Source organism: Bubalus bubalis, chromosome 5, assembly GCF_019923935.1.
Source record: "Bubalus bubalis isolate 160015118507 breed Murrah chromosome 5, NDDB_SH_1, whole genome shotgun sequence".
In the NCBI taxonomy this organism is placed as follows: Eukaryota; Metazoa; Chordata; class Mammalia; order Artiodactyla; family Bovidae; genus Bubalus; species Bubalus bubalis.
In genome coordinates, this window is record NC_059161.1 from 98,770,967 (window position 1) to 98,793,357 (window position 22,391).

Below are 22,391 nucleotides of genomic sequence, written 5' to 3' on the forward strand. Positions count from 1 at the left end.
CATTCAGATGGGTATATCTCCTTTTCTCATTTGCCTTTTGTTTCTCTTCTTTTCTCAGCTATTTGTAAGGCCTCCTCAGACAACCATTTTGCCTTTTTGCATTTCTTTTTCTTGGTGTTTTTTCACCTTCTCCTGTACAGTGTCACAAAGCTCTGTCCATAGATCTTCAAGCATTCTATCAGATCTAATCCCTTTAATCTATTTGTCATTTCCACTGTATAATTAGCAAGGGATTTGATTTAGGTCATACCTAAATGGCCTAGTGATGTTCCCTACTTTCTTGAATTTAAGTCTGAATTTTGCAATATGGTGTTCATGATCTGAGCCACACTCAGCTCCTGGTCTTGTTTTTGCTGACTGTATAGAGCTTCTCCATCTTCAGCTGGGAAGAATATAATCAATCCGATTTTGGTATTGACCATTTGGTGATGTCCATGTATAAAGTCGTCTCTTGTGTTGTTGGAAGAGGGTGTTTGCTATGACCAATGCATTCTCTTGGCAAAACACTGTTAGACCCTTTTCCCTGCTTCATTTTGTACTCCCAAGGCCATACTTGCCTGTTACTCCACGTATGTCTCTTGCCTTCCTACTTTTGCATTCCAGTCCCCTATGATGAAAGGACTTTTTTTTTTTTTTTTGGTGTTAGTTCTAGAAGGTCTTGTAGGTCTTCATAGAACTGTTCAACTGAAGCTTCTTTGTCATTAGGGGTTAGGGGATTGAATCTGGGTGTCCTGCATTGCAGGCAGATTCTTTATAGTCTGAGTCAACAGGGAAGCCCATTTTGTCAATAGATACCTTTAATCTAAATGGGAGTTTCAGTAAGGCTCATTGCTTTTATTCCTTATGCAATTTGTCATCTATTAGGAAGTCATAAGGACCATCTTTTGTCATTTGTTATTTTGGACATATTTTGACAAGGGGTAGATATTTCTCTACTGCTCTGTTTACTTTTCAAAAATAAGCTAAGGTTATTATCTTTCAGTTTTTTGGCCTTGTTTATTAAGTTGTGTTTTTCTTTTTAAAATTGTGGTATAATTCATACAACATAAAATTTTCCATATTAAAATACATTCGTTGACTTTTGGTATATTCAGTATGTTGTCCAACCATACCACTATGTAATTCCAGAATATTTCCATCACCCCGAGCAGAAACTCTGTACCCATTAGTAATCTGTTCCAGTCACAACCCCTTCCTGCTCAGATCCTGTCCAGCTCTCAATCTCCTTTCTGTCTCTATGAATTTGTGTATTTTGAACATTCCTTATGGATGAAATCATAAAATATGTGGCCTTCTGTGTCTTCTTTCATTTAGTATAATGATTTGAAAGTTTATTCATGTTACATATAGTATATATTAGTATTCCATTTCTTTTTATTGCAAAACATTCTTCCATTGTATGGTTAATACATTTTATTTATCCATTTTCAATTCATGATCATTTGGATTTTTTCACCTTTTGGCTATCAGGAATTCTGCTATGAATGTTGATGTAAAAGTGTTTCTGTGGCCATGAATTTTTCTCTTCTCTATGTACCTAGGAGTGTATAAAATGGCTGGGTCATATGGCATTTTTTTTTGAGGAACTGCCAAACTGTTTTCCATAGTCACTATACTATTTTACATTCTCATCAGCAATTTATGAGGATTTCAGTTTCTCCAAAGCTTATATTTTTGTAATAATGATAAGAGCTAATATTGAAAGCTTATATACTAGATCCTATGCTATTTTGCATACAGTATCATTTAATTCACAGCACAAACTAGATCACGGAGAATAAATAACTCCCAAAGTCACATAAATAGTAGATGATGAAGCAAGGATTGAATATAGGTTTGTCTTATGCCACAAAATGAATACTTATCGCTCTGTATATTGGAAAGTATTTTCACACTTTTAACTTTGCAAATGTTCTTTAAATAGAGTACCATTTACTCATGCTTTCCTGCTGGTAATGAATCCACCTGCAGTATGGGACACCTGGGTTTGATCAGGAAGGTCCCCAGGAGGGCATGGCGACCCATTCCAGTATTCTTTCTTGGAAAATCCCCATGGATAGAGGATCCTGGCGGGCTACAGTCCATGGGATTGCAAAGAGTTGGACACGACTGAGCAGCTAAGCACACACGTTTACTCACGCACAGTGTGTCAGTAGCCACGGTTTACCATCATGAATGAATTACATGGGATGATGTAGTAAGAATTCTGGATTTCTAATGGGGAAAGAGCCTGAACACTGCTGATTACTAGGTATGTAAGTTTAGTCAGTTCTTGTGAACGTATATGTGAATTCTCTCAGCATGCTGCTGCTGCTGCTGCTGCTAAGTCGCTTCAGTCATGTCCAACTCTGTGCGACCCCATAGACGGCAGCCCATCAGGCTCCCCCGTCCCTGGGATTCTCCAAGCAAGAACACTGGAGTGAGTTGCCATTTCCTTCTCCAATGCATGAAAGTGAAAAGTGAAAGTGAAGTGGCTCAGTTGTATCCAACTCCTAGCGACCCCATGGACTGCAGCCTACCAGGCTCCCCTGTCCATGGGATTTGCCAGGCAAGAGTACTGGAGTGGGTTGCCATTGCCTTCTCCAGCATAGTACTTATCAAATAGTTGGAACCCAGCAAATGTTGTTTAAATATTAAAAATAAATTATCAGAAAAACAGTAACAAGTTAACTTTTTTTCTTTTCTGTGTCTGGCATTCTTTTGGAATTGACAGCAACTTAGACTAAATTATTTATACTTGTAGATACAGAAGTGTTGGGTTGCATCTGCTTTAGTTTTTCTTCCGAACTTCAGGTGGTCCAGTTAATGTTTTGTGTTGATAATATATCTGAAGACTTTTCCAGTCAGAGGGATCAGTGCCTTAATTATGGCTGGGAAATCTGTGCAAGTGTGCTCTTGTAGTAGACTTCAGAAACCTGCTTTTCCCCTCCAGAGGTTGTTCTTTTTACCCCCCAAGTGTGCACACTTGTATTAGTCAGGACCTCTCCATTGTATACTCAGATATTGCTCCTTTACCTATAACTCTAGTATCAGTGTGTTTTGAAAGAAGTTACATTAAAATGGCAATTTAAGGTTATCACTTTAGCTATTAACCAGATAAACCTGGGAAGTAAAAGTAGAATCTCCTAAAATTTCCTAAGTATAAAAAACTTTAGGAATCCATTAAAAATATTATGTTAATGATGTGTATGTGTCTTGACTCTTGTCTGAGCTGAAAATGAAATGGAGTATATATGCTGTAGTGATAACTTTATTGTAGTGTTTTTAAAACTTCTTTTGATTGTTGCCTATAGCATGAAATGTATATTTCTTGAGATTTAACAAGTTGCAAAATGCAGTAAATACCCTTCCTCCTACCACATGCAAAACTTAACTCAAAATGGGTTAACAGCCTAATTGAAAGAGCTAGAACCATAATCCTATTAGAATAAAACTTAGGGATAGATCTTTATGACCTTCAGCTTGGGAATAGAGTTTTAAATTTTGACACCAAAAGCATGTAAGCAAGAAGAAAAACAGTACATGAATTGGACTTTATCAAAATGAAAAACTGTTGTCCATCAAATAATATTATGAAGAAAGTGAAAGGACTACCCACATCATGGAAGAAAATAATTTGCAAATTGTATGATTGATAAGAAAATATATGGACTATAGAGGGATTCCTAAAAACAACAAAAAGACCAACCCAATTAAAAAAATGTGCAAAATATTTAAGTAGACATTTCTTCAGAGATATGCAGCGATGAATAATTAGCACATGAAAAGATAATCAACATCATTAGTCATGGATGAAATGAAAATCAGAAACTCAGTATTACTTTATACCTAATGGAGTAACTCTTAAAGAAAAATAATAAATATTGATGAGTTTGTGGAGATGCTAAAACTGATGGGAATACAAAATGGTGCAGCTGATGTGGAAAACCATTTGGCCCATCCTTAAATTTGGAAGGAATGATGCTAAAGCTGAAACTCCAGTACTTTGGCCACCTGATGCGAAGAGTTGACTCATTGGAAAAGACTGATGCTAGGAGGGATTGGGGGCAGGAGGAGAAGGGGACGACAGAGGATGAGATGGCCGGATGGCATCACTGACTCGATGGACGTGAGTCTCAGTAAACTCCGGGAGTTGGTGATGGACAGGGATGCCTGGCGTGCTGCGGTTAATGGGGTCGCAAAGAGTCAGACACGACTGAGCGACTGAACTGAACTGAACTAAAAAGCTAAACAGGGCTTTCCTGGTGGTCCAGTGGTTAAGACTCTGTGCTTCCAATACAGGGGTCACGAGTTCCATCCCTGGTTGGGAAGGTTCTACATGCCATGCTTTACTGTCAAAAACAAAAAAAAAGCTAAACATATAACTTCTGTGTGACTCATCAGTTCTGCACCTAGCTGTATACTCAGAAGAACCAAAAACAGACTCAGACATACACTTGTATGCCAGTGTTTATTGTAATTTAATTCATAATAGCCCAAAGGTTGACACTACCCAAATGTCCATCAGTAAACAAAATGTGATACATTCATACAATGCAATATTTTTCATCCTTAAAAAGGAAAGAACTTCTTTTATTTGCTACCACATGGGCAGTCCTTGCAAACATTATGCTAAGTAAAAGAAGCCAGACACAAAACAACTGATATTAAAGTAGATTAGAGATTATGAGGTGCTGCAGAGTGGGAGGAGAATGGGGAGTTAATTGCTTAAAGCTTAAAGATCTTCTGTTTGAAGGGAATTCCTTGACAATCCAGTGATTGGGATTCCACCCTTTTACTGTGGAGGGCCTGGATTCAGTCCCTGGTTGGGGAACTAATATCCCACAAGCCAAGTGGTGTGGCCAAAAGAAAGAGTTTTTGTCTGGATAATAAAAAAACTTTTGTAAGAAGAAGTAAGAAGTATCAATGATTATACAACATTGTGAATGTGATTGATTAATGCCACTAAATTATACACTTATTGACTAAAATGGTGAATTTTTGTTTTTATACAAAAATATTTCTCTACATACTAAATTTATGTATATCTCCACAATATATAAAAATGCCACAGTCAGAGAATATTCTCTAGATCTGGCAGTAATCTTACCTTCAACATGTTTACTGTCATATTGGATCCTAACAAGGCAGCCCATCAGTATAATATAAGTTTTGTTGTTTAGTTGCTAAGTCATGTCTGACTCTTGCAACCCCATGGACTGTAGCCAGCCAGGCTCCTCTGTCCATAGGATTTCCAAGGCAGGAATGCCTGGAGTGCGTTGGCATTTCCTCCTCCAGGGGATCTTCCCCACTCACAAATCAAACCCACATCTCTTGCATCTCCTACATTGGCAGACAGATTCTTTACCCCTGAGCCATCAGGGAAGCCTATAAGTGAAAGTTGCTCTGTCATGTTCAATTCTTTGTGACCCCGTGGACTGTAGCCCACCAGGCTCCTCTGTCCATGGTTGGGCAAGAATGCCGGAGTGGGTAGCTCTCCCTTCTCCAGAGGATCTTGTCAACTCAGGGATTGAACCCAGGTCTCCCACATTGCAGGCAGATTCTTTACCATCTGAGCTACCAGGGAAGCCTATATATAGGATTAATTACCCAGAAAATAAAAGTAGAGAATTAAATCAGTCACCAATAATTTTATTTAAATATTGGGTATTTTAAATATATTTGAAACAAAAGTCTCTTGAAACAATGTTTATATACAGTTTGAAGAACACTGATCTACTTCCTGCTGCTGCTAAGTTGCTTCAGTTGTGTTGGAATCTTTACAACTCTATGGACTGTAGCCTGCCAGGCTCCTCTGTCCGTGGGATTCTCCAGGCAAGAATACTGGAGTGGGTTGCCATGCCCTCCTCCAGGGGATCTTCCCGACCCAGGGATCGAACCCACATCTTCTATGGCTCATGCATTGCAGGTGTATTCTTTACCACTGAGCCACCAGGAAGCCCAGTCTACTTCCTAACAGCTCTTAATTCTCTTTATTTTCTTCTTGTGTTCCAGTTGGTTCTTGTGTTTTTCTGGATCTATCTTCAGGTTTGCATTTATATATGTAGCTGTGGCACCATAAGGATCTCTGATAGACATCTTCCTAATTTCATCTCTTTTATTAGCAAGATAATCTCCATTTTACAGACGAAGACCCTGAAATTGAGAGAGGTGATTGACCTCGACAGGATCACACTGTTGATAGAGCCTGGATTTGAATCTCAACCTATTTTATACTAAAACCTTATATCCCTTCCTATTTAGATTATTGATTAAAAAGTAGATCTCTTAGAAAGAGGAACTTACCAATTATACTCTTTCCATTTGGGTGTATTTTAGGTATATGGTTACTCTTATCTATGGGTATAAAGTAGCTATGATAGAGATTTGAGTTTTCTTGCTGGATTTTTGCCAGATACTTGCAAGATACCTTTTACTACTCTTCAGAATAGACTACTTTTGAGAGTAGCTTCTCAAATTTTTGACCTGTGTAAATGTGCCATATTTGTAGGTTAACAGATTCCAGCTGCCTGTCCAACTGAGTCCCTTTTGTAAGAGTTGTAGTATCTTACTTATCCTGATGTCAATCACAGGGTCTAACATACAGCAAAGTACTGATAAAGAACTGTTTATCCTTTTTGTGGAATAAACCCATTAATTGATACATGCCTGTGCTCTAGTCACTTGGGATTTTGGTATTCTTTTAATTTTTAAAACCATGTTGCTTGAGAAATCTTGCCATTGAAGTATATCCAGTATATATTTTAAGGAATGAAAGAATCTTCCATTCTATATACAACTTTTAATATGCATTGTTATAGGCAGTATTCCCAGGTAGCTCATCAAAATAGTAAGTTGACTCTGTAGTTATATCAGGGACTACTGATAGTGTAAATATTTAGTGTCCACTGTCAGCAAGGTCATGAACTTGGGAGATACTGTAGAAAATAGAAAGATAATCAGACTTTGTTTTGTTTTAAAAAATATTGTAGCTTTATGGGCCATCTACCCCAAATGAAATAATATTTGCGAAAGGTCTGTTGTAAAGAGTAAAACATTTACTGTGTAATGTATTAAGCATAAAGCTTGTTGCTTTGTAAGATATGTAAAATCTGAATCTGCCTTTTCTTGAGTATCCTCTGCAGGGTTAGGCTAAGCTTCATCACCTTTTCTGTGAGTTATTGCAAAACAGGCTTTAGTGGGTCTCCTTGACCTTGGATTCTATCCTCCTATCTTGCCATCGTGCAACAGGACTGTTTTTCATCAGTAATTCTGAATGCTTGTTGAGTCCTTATATTTATGAGCAATGACCTACTTTCACGGCCTTGTCTCTTCCCACTCCCACCCCTCAGCACTCATGATTTAGGACTCGAAGGGCTCAGCATAAAGAGCTCTTTTATTTGCCTTCACATCGACAAAACATACCAAAATATTCACATCCCCATTGGTTATGATATTCTGTTCTGTTTCTTCTTGAAATACTATTTATTTACCTCCTTTTCTGATAAAACCTCATTCATCCTTTAGGTCCTAGATAAATGTCACCACTTGAATAAAAGTGTCACAGTTTCCTCCATTGGCTGAAGGGTTTCTCTCCTTTATTTTCATAGTAGTTCATGGCTATACCAGTTTCTCAGTTTGTAGATGACTCAGTGGCTGCTTCTCCCCTCTAATTACTTGTTTTCATGACTTTGTCTGAATTCTGAACTTCTCAGCGCAGAGACTGTTAATTCATCTTTGCTTTCCTAATACTAAATGTGCTCAGTAAATGTTTCATTTAGTCCTCTGGAAAGAATATTATGTATAAAATAGTTGGACATATTTACATATTTGGTCAGGGATATTTGGTAAGGTTTAATTTGAGTGTAATAACAAAACTACATGATTTCTAATTCTCAATCTAGCCTTTGTCCATAGTATGGTTGGTGATAACTGACCTAATTGGTGTCTTAAATATATTACTGATTTCACTATAAATTACTAGAGATACTAATTCCTATTTCTCTTATTTCTTGGCTAAAGCACAGAACCTCCTAAGGATAATAGTACAGCCATGAAAAGACTTATGAGAATTGACTGAATTAATATTTTAAGGCAGTTGGAATAGTACTTGGCATGTGGTAAACACACAATAAATGTTAGCTGTTGCTATTCTAGTCAGAAGTTATTGATGGATAATTTAAAATAATAATTTTTTAAATTAATGTAAAAGCATCATTTTTCTACGTCTTTTGTTTATTCATCAGATATTTGTTTTATACCTGCTGTGTATCTTATGCTTTGTCACACGCTAGGGATAAAAAGATGACTTCTCAGAGCTCAGCCAAAAAAATTCTTCTTGACTCAGACTTGAAAAGGTTTTAGTGAAAACTGTATGGGATGTAGTGGAAAGATCTGAACCAGGAGTCATAGCTTCAGTTTTGACTCAGATTCAGTTCAGTCACTAAATTTGAGAAGGACATTTCTTAGATGTATATAATAGTACCTCAGACTCTGTAGGTATAAGACATCTCTTTTCTCTCATGTGTTCCTTTATGCCTTCATTAAAAGCACTTTTATCCTTCCATTTGTTCAAGTCAAGGAATTTAGATGTCACCTTTGATTTTCCTTTTCAGTCACCTTCCACATCTGTTCTTTCAAAAGTCCTTAAAATTCTCCCTTCAAAATACAGCTGTTTGCTTCTTTCTGTTCCCACTACTACACCATAGTCCGTGTCGTCATTGTCTCTTGGGTTAAAAGTTTTGTAGTTTCTGTTCTTTCCCCTCTACAATCTATTTTACACACAGCTGCCATTTTTGAAACATATATCTGATCTAATGTTTCCCCCATTAAAAATCATCTCATCATATTAAAACCCTCCTACACTGTGGTGGGGGGGAGGCAAGCGGGCGGGGTATACACTGGTGCAGCCACTGTGGGAAACAGTAAGGAGGTTCCTTTCAAAACTAAAAATCGAGCTACCATATGATCCAGCAGTCCCATTCCTTGGCATATACCCGAAACTAATACAGTATTTCTTTTTTATTTTTTAATTAAAGTATGGATGATTTATACTTTTGTATTGTTTCTGGCATGTAACAAAGTGATTCAGCCATAGTCTTCATATTCTTTTGGTTATCTTAGTCTTCATATTATGGTCCATTGCAGGATATAGAATATACTTTCCTGTGATACACAGTAGGACCTTGCTGTTATTTTATATATAGTAGTTTGTATCTGCTAATCCCAAACTCCTAAATTAGGAGTTAATTAAATTAACTGCTAACCTGCTAAGCCCTTTGGGCTTCCAAGTGGCTACGCAGACATAGAGAACAGACTTAGGGACATGGGCCCAGGGGAGGAGGGAGAGGGTGAGATGTATGGAGACAGTAACACAGAAACTTACATTACCATATGTAAAATAGATAGCCTATGGCAATTTGCTCTATGTCTCAAGGGACTCAAACAGGGGCTCTGTAACCCAGAGGGGCAGGATGGGGAGGGAGATGGGAGGGAGGGGACATACGTGTACCTATGGCTGATTCATGTCGATGTTTGGCAGAAACCAACACAATTTCTGTAAAGCAATTATCCTTCAACTAAAAAGTCAATTAATTAAAAAAAAAGAATATTCATCTATAAAAAAAGAATCCGCTTGCCAATGCAGGAGACATGGGTTCCATCTCTTGGTCAGAAAGATCCCCTAGAGAAGGAAATGGCTACTCCAGTATTCTTGCCTGGAAAATCCCATGGACAAAGGAGCTGGGCAGGCTACAGTCCATGGGGTTGGAGAGTCGGACAGGACTGAGCATGCATGCTATCCGCTTTGATAACCATAAGTTTGTTTTCTGTGTCTGTGAGTCTCTTTCTGTTTTGTAGATGACTTCATTTTTTGTCAAATTTTAGATTCCACATATAAGTGATGTATCGTATGGTATTTGTCTTTCTGTTTCTAATTTCACTTAGTATGATAATCTCTCGGCCCATCCATGTTGCTGGATGACAATAAAATGGATGGATGACAAAATAAAATGACATTTTATCCTTTTTGATGTGTGAGTGATATTCCATTGTATTGTGTATATAATATATGCCACATTCTTTATCAATTTGCCGATGGACATTTAGTTGCTTCCTTGTCTTGGCTGTTGTAAACAGTGCTCCTGTGCACATAGGGATGCATCTTTTATAATTAGAATTTCCTCTGCATAGATGCCCAGGAGTGGGATTGCCGGATCATATGGCAACTCTATATTTGTTTTTTTTAGGAACCTCTTTACGTTTTTCATAGTGGCTGTACAAGCCACAGTCCCACCAGCAGTGTAGGAGGGTTTTCTTTTCCTGACACCCTCTCCAGCATTTAACACAATATTCTGAACCGCCTATACTACCCACTCCCCAAAATGTAAAAAATCTTCCCATCGCATTTGAAATTAGATTTTAATTTCTTACCGTGGCTTATATCATCTGGCCTTTGGTTTCCTTTTCTTTTTCTGTTCTCCCCCTTATTCTGCTTCGTTCACAGTGATCCTTTTTTTTGTTTTTAGATATGTCAGACCTTTGTGCCAGCTTGTTTCTTCTGTCTGAAACACTCCTCTACCAGTCTTTTTATGGCTGATGTTTATCAGTCATGTCTCAACTTTTTGTGTCAGATGTCAGCTTTTTAGAATGAGGCCTTGCCTGAGCACTAAACCGTTTCTCTCCACTTGATATTTTCTTATTTTCACCCATTTGATTACCTCCTAGAATATAAGCTCCATGGTGGCAGTTTGTTTTCTTTATCATGGTGTCCCAGCTCTTTGATTAGTTCCTGCCATAGAACAAGTACTCAATAAATATTTGTGGAATCACTGGATAAATGAATCTCTTTAAAATTTCATGTTTTTAAATTGTAAAATAAAAATTTCCATCTGAATGATATTAAGGGACTCCCTCATCAAAGATAAACAAAACCAAACACTGGTTAAAGGCTGTACTGACAGATTTATTCAATAACTAACTTTAGTAGATGGAGCTTGAACTCAATTTCAGTTTGCCCAGAGGTGACTGGTATTTTAAAGGTCGGATGAGGGAGTTGGGGAGATGGTAATGAGAGAGTAAAGGAGTTGAGCTGTGTTAGGGAAATAAAAAAATCACAAAAGCCAGTTATGAGAGTTGGTCAAAGTCAGCTTGATTAGGCCTTTTGTGCCTGCAACTTCTGCAGTCTGATGATTACATACAAAAGGATTGGCTTTCAGGTCCTTGAGAAGGACACGCCTGTCTTGTAGAACATATAGATAACATCTCTCAAAGGTTTAGAGGAAAGATTTACAATTTTAAGTTTATTTGTTTTAAAAGTAGTTAGGGGGAATTCCTTGGCAGTCCAGTAGTTAATACTTGTGGTTGTCACTGGGATGGGGCAGGTTCAATTCCTGGTCAGGGAGCTAAGATCCTGCAAGCTGCCTGTTGTGACAAAAAGGAAAAAAAAAGAGAGATTTAGAGGTCCTCCAGGATCTGATCAGATGTTGGCTGGAACAAACAATAAATCCTTTTGGCAACCTTGAGTTTTCTAGACAACAATGAAAGAGCAGGGGTGTGTCCTTAGGCTGATAGAAGCCATTCAAGTGGTGGTCTAGTCTCTCAGTGCCAACATTTGGATGTTCATGCTGAGAATTTTGTGGTTTTTCTACACCTTTCCTCCTTTTTAATACCGTTCCTTCTAAACTGCCAAAAAGAGAAGAATTATTGGTGCTTCCATTGTGTATATGAGTCTAAGATTAATATGTTAATGATCTCACTGAGATAAAGTCTGTGTTTTTGCTGAATAGGCATGTCAAACCACCTTTCTTAAACATGTTCAGCTGCTGTGAACTTTTAAATGCCCCGCACACCCCCTGCCCCTTATTTTCCATCCTCAACCTTGTTTTTTCTCTGTAGACGTCAAGAAGAATAGACACAGGGAGTTTTGGAATGACAACAGGCAGGCAGCCAAGAGACCTCCCATGCTGAATGGCATTCAACCTTGCAGGCATGGAACACTGATTTTGTGTGTGTATCAGAAAGACTGTTCCTTAGGCACTATACAGGGGGAAACAACAAGACATGATCACTCATTAGCACATTTAGAGAGAATCAAACTTAAAACCAGTATTATGGAATGATAATTTATGGTGATAAATGTGGATGGTTTGGATATTGGAACATTCTCTAAAAAGGAATTGCTTGCAAAACCAAATTAAATAGGCTGCTTGGTTAGAATCAGATGAAACCTGGGTAATTAATGTGGATTACCAATCTAGTAGGGATCCCTTTACTTTAAGGCCCCAAGAATAACTGTCTAGATGGTCTCTAATAAACAAAGCTAGTTTCTGGTCCTCTAGGCAAACTGCGGCCCCTGTGTCAAATCTCGCCTTTCTGCCTGTTTATGTGTGGCTTGAGAACCAAGAATGGTTTTCATATATTGAAATGGTTGGGAGAATGGTTGACACATGAAAATTATATGAAATTCAAATGTCCTTACAAATAAAGTGGTATTGTAAAGTGGTATTGCTCACTCATTTATGTATTATAGAAAATATTGCTTTTCCTGGAATGTGACATCAAGTGGGCCTTAGGAAGCATTAGTACAAACTAAGCTAGTGGAGGTGATGGAATTCCAGCTGAGCTATTTCAAATCCTAAAAGATGATGCTGTGGAAGTGCTGCAGTCAACATGCCAGCACATTTGGAGAACTCAGCAGTGGCCACAGGACTGGAAAAGAAGGGCAATGCTAAATGATAAAACTGCTGCACAGCTGCACTCATTTTACATGCTAGCAAGGTTATGCTCAAATCCTTCAAGCTAGGCTTCAACAGTATATGAACCGAGAACTTCCAGATGGATAAGCTCAATTTAGAAAAGGCAGAGGAACCAGAGATCAAATTGCCAGCATCTGTTGGATCATAGAAAAAGCAAAAGAATTCCAGAAAAACATCTACTTCTGACAGTGTGGATAACAACAAACTATGGAAAATTCTTAAAGAAATGGAAATACCAGACCACCTTACCTGCCTCCTGAGAAATCTGTATGCAGGTCAAGAAGCAACAGTCAGAACCAGCCATGAAACAATGGACTGGTTCAAAATTGGGAAAGGAGTACGTCAAAGCTGTGTATTGTCACCCTGTTTATTTAACATGTAAGCAGAGTACATCATGGGAAATGCCAGGCTAGATGAAGCACAAGCTGGAATTAATATGGCCAGGAGAAATATGAACAGCTTCAGATATGCAGATGATACCACTCTAGTGGCACAAAGTGAAGAGGAACTAAAGAGCCTCTTGATGAGGGTGAAAGAAGAGAGTGAAAAAGCTGGCTTAAAACTCAACATTCAGAAAACTAAGATCATGGCATCTGGTCCCATCACTTCATGGCAAATAGATGAGAAAACAATGGAAACAGTGACAGACTATTTTTGGGTTCCAAAATCACTGCAGATGGTGACTGCAGCCATGAAATGAACCTTGGAAGGAAAGCTATGACAAACCTAGACAGCATATTAAAAAACAAAGACATTACTTTGCTGACAGAGGTTCATATAGTCAAAGCTGTGGTTTATCCAGTAGTCATGTACCGGAGAAGGCAATGGCACCCCACTCCAGTACTCTTGCCTGGAAAATCCCACGGACGGAGGAGCCTGGTAGGCTGCAGTCCATGGGGCCGCTAAGAGTCGGACACGACTGAGCGACTTTACTTTCACTTTTCACTTTCATGCATTGGAGAAGGAAATGGCAACCCACTTCAGTGTTCTTGCCTGGAGAATCCCAGGGACAGGGGAGCCTGGTGGGCTGCCGTCTGTGGGGTCACACAGAGTCGGACACGACTGAAGTGACTTAGCAGCAGCAGCAGCATGTACCGATGTGAGAGTTGGACCATAAAGAAGTCTGAGCACCAAAGAAATGATGCTTTCAAACTGTGGTGTTGGAGAAGACTCTTGAGAGTCCCTTGGACTGCAAGGAGATCCAACGTCCATCCTAAAGGAAATCAGTCCTGAATATTCATTGGAAGGACTGATACTGAAGCTGAAGCTCCAATACTTTGGCCACTTAATGCAAAGAAACAGTTCATTGTTAAAGACCCTGATTCTGGGAAAGATTGAAGGCAGAAGGAGAAAGGAGATGACAGAGGGTGAGATCATTGAATCACCGACTCAATGGACATGAGTTTGAGCTAACTTTGGGAGATGGTGAAGGACAGGGAAGCCTGGCATGCTGCAGTCCATGGATTTGCAGAGTCAGACATGACTTAGCTTCTGAACATGACTTAGCAACATGACTGCTTTTGTACTATAACAGAGTTTAATAGTTGAAAAAGAGGCCATGTAGTCACAAAACCTAAATTATTTTGTTTGTCTCTTAGAAGTTTGCTGACCCCTGATGAGATTATGTAGTCCTGCATAAGAATTATTTAAGTGTCATTTATAGTGCCTTTTTTATTTGCGGCATTTCCTTTGTGGTAACAATGTGCTGTGCTCAGTTGCTCAGTTCTGTCCCACTCTTTGAGACCCCATGGGCTGTATCCTGCAGACTTCTCTGTCCATGGAATTTTCCAGGCATGAATACTGGAGTGGGTTGCCATTTTCTACTCCAAGGGATCTTCCCAACCTGGGGATCAAACCTACACTCTTGTGTCTCTTGCAATGGCAGGGGTATTTTTCACCACTGCATCCCTGGGACGGTAGTAAAAATAGGTTATGGCTATTTGGGCAAATCTGAGTAATGGGCCTTGAGGGGCCAAGAGGGACCTCGAGGGGCTTGAGGGGCCCTCGAGGGGCCAAAAGGGACCTTTTGAGGGGAGGTCTTCAAGTAGCATAGTGTAAGTCTGCATTGCTTAAAGAAACTGATGTATGGCAAAACCAATACATTATTGTAAAGTAATTAGCCTCCAATTAAAATAAATAAATTTATATTTAAAGAAAAGAAAAAAGAAACTGAAAATGAATAGCATGTTTATCTCTGAATATCAGCACAGCAAAGGTTTTACACCCTGAACATTGTAAATGAAGGTCAGTAAATTGAAGCTAAGTAGTGCAGATGCAGAGGCCTGTATCTTAATTCTCTATGTACCTCACTCTGTCTCTCCTTCCCTTTCACACAGTGAATGATAATCAATAACTCTTCAGCTGTATTTGGTATCTGACGCCGTGAGCCATTGACTGTGCATTGGTAACTAGGTTGTTGGCTATGCTTTGGAGCTGTGTCATTCTCAGCCCCTCTGGGTGAAGTTGAGCTTCCCCACACTCAGCTTTAGCCTTCAAAGTATTTTAGGGGTGTGGTACACAGTAGAGCACTCAAGAAATGCTTCAGCCAAGTCGTAAGCTTTAGTTTGTGTTGTGGACTGTCCCTCTAATTTTTTTTTGATTGATATATTATTGACATACCGTGAAAGTCACCTTTTAAAAATATGCAATTCCGTTTTTTAAGCATATTCACAAGTATGTGAGCTACCTTAATAGTAGAACACTGTCTTAATTGTAGAGCATTTTTAAAGTTACTCTAAAAGGAAGCCCATTAGCAACAACTGTTCCTCCCTCTACTTACCCACTAGCAATTTTGTCTATATGGATTTGACTTTTGTGGAAATTCTATATACAAGCACTCCAAAATCTGTGACCTTTTATATCTGATTTTTTTTAACCTAGCATCATGTTTTTAATATTCATCCATGCTGTACAGTATAGCAATACTTCATTCCTTTTCATGGATGCATAAAATTCCATTGCATTTATATTCCACGTATTATTTTATTCATTCATCACTTGATGTAAATTTGGGTTGATCCACCCTTGGCTATTATAAATAATATTGAGATGAACATTTGTATAGCATATATTTTCATTTTTTTTATATGTACATACCAAGGAATGGAATTGCTAAGTCATGTGGTAACTCAGCGTTAACTTTTTGAGGAACTGCTAACCTTTTTTTTTTTTTTTTTAACAAAGTGACTGCACTAGTTTACATTCCTATCATTTACTCTTTTCCTTCTTTTTGATTATAGTTATCCTAACATGTATGAAGTAGTATTGCAGTGTGATTTTGAGTTACATTTCTCTAATGACTAAGGACTTTGGTCATCTGCTGTGGTTTTTGGCCATTTATATATGTTCTTTGGCAAAGTATCTGTTCATATGTTGACTTTTAGCTTTTGTTATATCACCTGAGGGTCTGCCCTGTGTGATATTCTAGAAAAATTTCCTTCACTCTGTATGTCTCAGTATTTTTTCTCTGCAAAATACAATGCTGTAGCAGTCAAAGGAAGTATGGTATTCCAGAGAATGGAGAGCTCTTTCTTCCTTTTTGCCTTTAAAGATCTTCCACTATAGAGTTCCTGGCCATACTGCTTGGTTGTATTTTTTCTATCCTAACAATGATCTCCTGGGATTCTATTACACAAGTTGATTTAAAAAAAAAAAAAAAAAAAAAGACAACGACACTGGTACAGGAGAGGAAAAGAGTAACCCCTCCCAGGAGGGCCAGCTTAGTCTTATTCTTAAGTTGAGATAGTTATGTAAGCAGTCTCACTTGCCTTTTTGTTTTTCTCCTCCCAGCCTTTCTAGCCAGTTTCCCAACCAGACAATCTTGTGCCTTTTGTTGGTTCTTCTCCCTGGGCCTTCATTATACTCTTTGCTTCTTGGATTAGAAAAAGAGTGTGAAGTTTGTAGGCACTTTATATCATTTTTCATGTCTACTTCACAACCTTTAAGATCAATATTACTACTGCTCCCCTTTTATTGCTGAGGAAACTGGCTCATAGAATCCATGGAATAGAATCCATGCCATAGAATCCATGGCATCTCTCCTGATAAGTGTAATTTATCCAGATCTTCTTTCTTCATACTGTTAAATTGTCTCTGGTTTGCTTGAAATGTTTGTGTGGAAAGAGAAACCTAGAAATTTAAGTTAATGCCACATTATAGAAGCCAAGCAGTGAAATCTTTACCCATAATTAGGAGGACTTTGAGTTGGAGAGTTACTCAAATAAAAATGTGTCTACAATTTGGCATGTTATTTTTAGCTTGCTTTTAGTCTACGCATAGAAATGAATTATTGTCCTTGTCCTGGAGGAACTATGCTATTTGCAGAGGTGGAATCAGATAATTACTTGCATTTGGGAAACTGTGCCACAAAAGTGTATATAAAATTCTTGAGAGCAAAGGAGACAGCTGCAGAGGTCACTGCTTATCTTGAATGCAGTCATCATTCAGTAGTAGTAGTCGACATTTTTTGTATATTTAAATAGTAGGTATTTCAGAGTGTTATTGGATTGGACTGTGTTTGGCATAAACTTTTTCCTTTATGTATTAACAAAACAGTTAACATAGTTGTACAACAAAACTACCAATGTAAATAAAAATTGCTTTTCTGTATTAAGACCTTAACTTTCTCTTGACAGATATGTCAAGAGTTTAATAGCACCTGGGCATGGGAGATGGAGAAGAAAGGCTATCTTGAAATGAGTGTTGAATGCAAGTTAGCACTCTTAAAGGTAATAAATTTATTATTTGTTAAAATTATTTTAATTAAAAAATCACTTTGACTCCTTCTGGTTGAATTGGGAAGCAACTAGAAAGTAGAAATTTTTATTGTTAGTGGAAAAGGACAATAGAATTTTCTTTTTTTAATTTATTTTTTGGTGATAGAACTCTTCTTTAAATTACTGGTTTTTGTTGTTTTTCAATACACACTTATATCTAGGTTTAATGATCTCTGCCTGTAGGGATAATGGCAAACAGTTACCCTAGATTAATTTTATGCATTGTTGGCAGCCTTCAAAATCATAGCTAACAAATATGGTAAAGTGTGGTTAATCTTTCACTGATTTACTAAATCAAAGATTCAGGGAAGAAATCTTATATACACTAATCATATATAAAAATTTTAATAAATAGTTTTTATTAAAACTAACTTTTTTGTGCTGGCAGTATGATTTTTTTTTTTTCCCCCAAGAAAATTCTCCAGAGGCAATTATCAGTAAGACTGCCTTTGGTAAAAATTATGTATGTCTCAAGCTTTCAAAAATAGACAGCCATTTCAAGAATAAAGTTTATCTAAAAGCTTTAAGAGAAAGTCATTGAAAATTTTATACCATGAACCGATTTGGGAGACTTTAATACAAAAACTCAGTGCTTTAGAATATAATTTAATTTTGGGGTCACTGGTTGTGTTAAACCTATAAATTTATGTAATACTAAAATTGTATGTTAAATTAGAAATTTGTCTTTTAAAATTGCTTATTGTAAAATAAGTGTACAAAAGAGGAGAGAGGAAAGTAAAAGGTGGACAAACATACTCTTTCTCTTCTTATCCCTGAATCTGTTTCATGGTTGAACATAACACATTTATTGTGATGGAGAAACATTTATGGGGTATTTTAAATCATGTTGTGACTATTTTCCAGTACCTCTGTGAGTGTCAATTTGATGACAATCTCAAATTCAAGAATATTATCAATGAGGAGGATGCCGATACCATGCGTCTCCAGCCAATTGGCCGTGACAAAGATGGCCTCATGTACTGGTACCAGTTGGATCAAGATCACAATGTCAGAATGTACATAGAAGAACAAGATGATCAAGATGGCTCTTCATGGAAGTGCATTGTGAGGTATCTTTTATTGGAAATTTTTTTACATTTATTTGCATGTTTCTTACTTTGATCTCTTCTCTACCAGAATATAGTCTCTGTGGCTTGGTGATTCTTTTCCGTTTATGGGGTTAGGAATTTCTAGGATCTAGCCTAGTGCCCAGCACAATACCCATTGGAAGCACTTAGTTATTTGTCAAATAAATAAATACATTTAGCAATGTGGTCCACATCAGGACATATACCTAGTACTTTAGGGAGCTGGAATTCAAAAAATAATGATGCATAGGTAATATACACAGAGAAAACCATTGTTAGAGAGAAATATAAGAAAAACAGAAATATATTTTGGATCTTATTTTCCTAACCAGGAATTGAACCCAAACCCTTGGCAGTGAAAGCACAGCATCCTAACCGCTGCATTGTCAGGGAATTCCCAGAGAAACATAAATTGATTTTTATTCAGCTATATAGGTTTCTATTAGGTGTTATTTGTTTATTCTTCTTAAATTTGTCTGATTCATGTGACACATATTTTCATGTGAAAATATACTACATTTTCAGTTTTTCCTGTGCATACATTTCTTGAGTGAGGTCTGAAGAAATCTGAGGAACATTATGCTTTTCTGTCCTAATCCTTCTTGAAAAATCTTGATTTCTTATGTTTGTGTTGATAAATATATTTGAATGGAAACATTTAATTTAATATAAAGCTTTGAAATAAAACTTTTTAAAAAATTGATTAGTGACTCTCGGATTGTTATTCAGAATCTTTATGTCTCTAATTTTATGTTTTTGCAAATTATTTAGAATTTATTGTATTAATTTCCACAATTTATATTAATTTTGAAAATATTATAGGATTTATAACTAGAGTAGGGAGAACTAATGGATATATTTCCAGTGGCTTATGAAGACTCTTTTAACTTTAACTCATCTTTGTTTATGCTTAGATTTTAGCAGATTTTTGTTAGTGGTCATTTATTAATATTTTGAAGAGAAAATTCTAGTAATTCATGATATTTGTTTGGGTCATGGAAGCTGAACTTTTATTCCCTAAGAATAAACTTTGAATGAGCTCTTGGGGGATTGTTTTTTAACCATTCTTTCATCATATTATGATGAAATATATTATTATATATGATATTATATCATCATACATAATATATATTGTATCATATATGATATAATAGCATCATATATAAAATAGAAACCATATAATATGGTTTTCCATATAGTTAAATTACTAAATTAAAATAATGTGGTCCTTAAATCAGATGTACTCACCATCTCTCCCTGTGAATACATATATTAAATAAGGTTCTGTTCATGATGTTTTACCACCATTCTACTGTTTTCTTTATTAAACTTGCATAGTTGTTTGAAACAACTGCTTTGCGGAAGAAAAACTTAGGACAGAGAAAAATTATTATGATTATTATTAATCAGTCATATGTGCTTTTAAACAACTGCTAGTATATAATGTTTTAAGTAGATAATACCCCAATGCACGATGTAAGAGAAAGACCATAGATTTTATAGCTAATAAGTGAATCTAGTGTCCTCTGCTTATCATCTGTAGGAAGATTGCTTAATTACTCTTATCAGTTCAGTTCAGTCGCTTAGTCGTATCTGACTCTTCGCGACCCCATGAATCGCAGCATGCCAGGCCTCCCTGTCCATACTCCTTCCTAAAATGAAGTTGATAATACTTCCCCAGTAAAGCTGTTCTGAGGACTATAAGAGAAGTCATACTAGGACTGTAGTACATACTCCATAAAAATTTGTTCCTTCTCCTAACCTTTTAAATTACTGCATTTGCTTACAACTTCTAACCCCAAGGATTGAAACTTAGTTACTTCATAAGAGAAATGTTTATCTGTAGGAAGAGAAAAGGGCAAATTTGCCAGCCAGCTTTTTCCAAATATGTAGTAGTATTTGGGATCATTAATACTACTTTGGGTGTATTGAGTCTCATTTCAGGTAATTAAAGGCAGATTCTAAACAACTGATTGTCACACTACTGTTCCTTTATTTCCTTCAAGTCACAGATTTGAATTGCATGCCTGCTTGTGTAGTAGGCACTGTGCTGAGCAGTTGGGGAGGTAGTAGTGAATAGTACAGCTCTGGGATCTCTCATGATCTTCATGCACCTGTGGAATTCCTTACATTGTAAGCAGTAATTCTTAGTTGTATTTAATGTGTGTATTTTATAGGGACGTATCATAGTTTTGATAAATTCTTGATATGTTCTGTGACATGGCATTTCAGTTAACTTTAACTTAACATACTAGTACTATTTTGGACAAATGTAATGAGCTTTTTCATCCATACAGGTCTCTCATTTTTGTGTTACTCATTTTTTGTGCATTGTTCTCTCATTTTTGTGCATTGTGTTACTATTCTTTGTTGTTTATTCACTAAGTCTGACACTCTTTTCCAACCCCTTGGACTATAGTCCACTGGGCTCCTCTGTCCATGGAATTTTTCAGGCAAGAATATTAGAGTGGGTTGCCATTTCCTTTTCCAAGGAATCTTCCTGACCCAGAGATCAAACCCACATCTCCTACATTGGCAGGTGGATTCTTTACCACTGAGCCACTAGGGAAGCCCTATTATTCTTTTCTTTCCTTAAAATTAAGATCTTAGTGGTCACTAAAATACATTAGATATCCAAAACAATGTAGGGCATCATTCCATTTGTCACTGATAAGATTCTTCCTGGAGTATAGTATTTAGAATTGGATGTCAAACTCTTGACAAGAATATCAATATAGTAGAATGAGTTCTTTATGAAAAGAACCACAAAGAAAATGATTTAATAAACTGAAAATACTTGATTTAGCATAAGTGTAGGGAGATATAACTATCTGTAAACATTTAAAGAGTTGATTTGTGTAAGAGTATTTCTTTCAAGGGCTCAACCTGCATCAGTGGATATAAATTATGGGGTAGTAGAATGGAGTTTATGGAGGTGAGAACATTTGTTTGTTTTATATTGCAGAGAAATAATTGTTGGAAGACTGATAGATGCTATCAAAAAACATTTTCTAAACTTGTAGGTTTCAGTCTTTTTCAGAAGATAGAAGAAGGGAGGATAATTCTGAATTCATTGAATGAGGCTAGCCTTACCAAAACCAGGCAAAGATGTTACAAGAAAAAAATGATAGACCAGCATCTCTAAGGAACATAAATACAGAACTTTTCAAAAAATATTAGCAAATCAAATCCAACAATGCATAAAAATATATATATGTATAATATGACCAAGTAAGATTTATCTCAGGTATAGAAGACTGATTCAATATTTGAAAATCATCAGCAGGCTAAAGAAGAAAATATCACATGATCATGTCAATACATAACAGAAAAGCCATTTGATAGATGTCAACACTGTTTGATGATTAGAAGTCTTTAGTAATGTAGGAAGAGACAGAAACGTCCTTGATTAAGAAAATGTATTGGAAATTTCCTGGAAATCCAGTGGTTAGGACTCTGCACTTACACTGCTGTGGGCCCAGGTTCAGTCCCTGTTCAGGAACTAATATCCTGTGTGACTGCTAAAAAAATACTGATTTCCTATGGAGGCAGAAAATAAATCCTACGCAAAATTGGAAGGTTTCCAATACTTGACTCTCAACAAAAGTGAAGGATCATCTAAAAGATTTGTTACTTGAGTGTTTTAAATTATTTGTTTTAAAAGCTACCAGAAACCTACATGTAACATCTATTTAATGAAGAGAAACTTGAAGTTTTTCCTACTATGATTAGGAACAAAGCAAGGGTATCTACTCTCTCTATTCCTTTTTAACATCATATTGGAAGTTCTAACT

General features: G+C 36.9%; 1 protein-coding gene across 1 annotated transcript in view; it reads left to right on the forward strand.

Moving 5' to 3' along the window:
* Positions 1-22,391, forward strand: part of RSF1 (remodeling and spacing factor 1) — a 154,122-nt gene that overhangs the window by 69,409 nt on the left and 62,322 nt on the right. The window contains exons 3-4 of the mRNA XM_006077385.3: positions 17,369-17,461; positions 18,374-18,579. Coding sequence (XP_006077447.3) covers positions 17,369-17,461; positions 18,374-18,579 — 299 coding nt within the window. The remainder of the gene's footprint in view (positions 1-17,368; positions 17,462-18,373; positions 18,580-22,391) is intronic.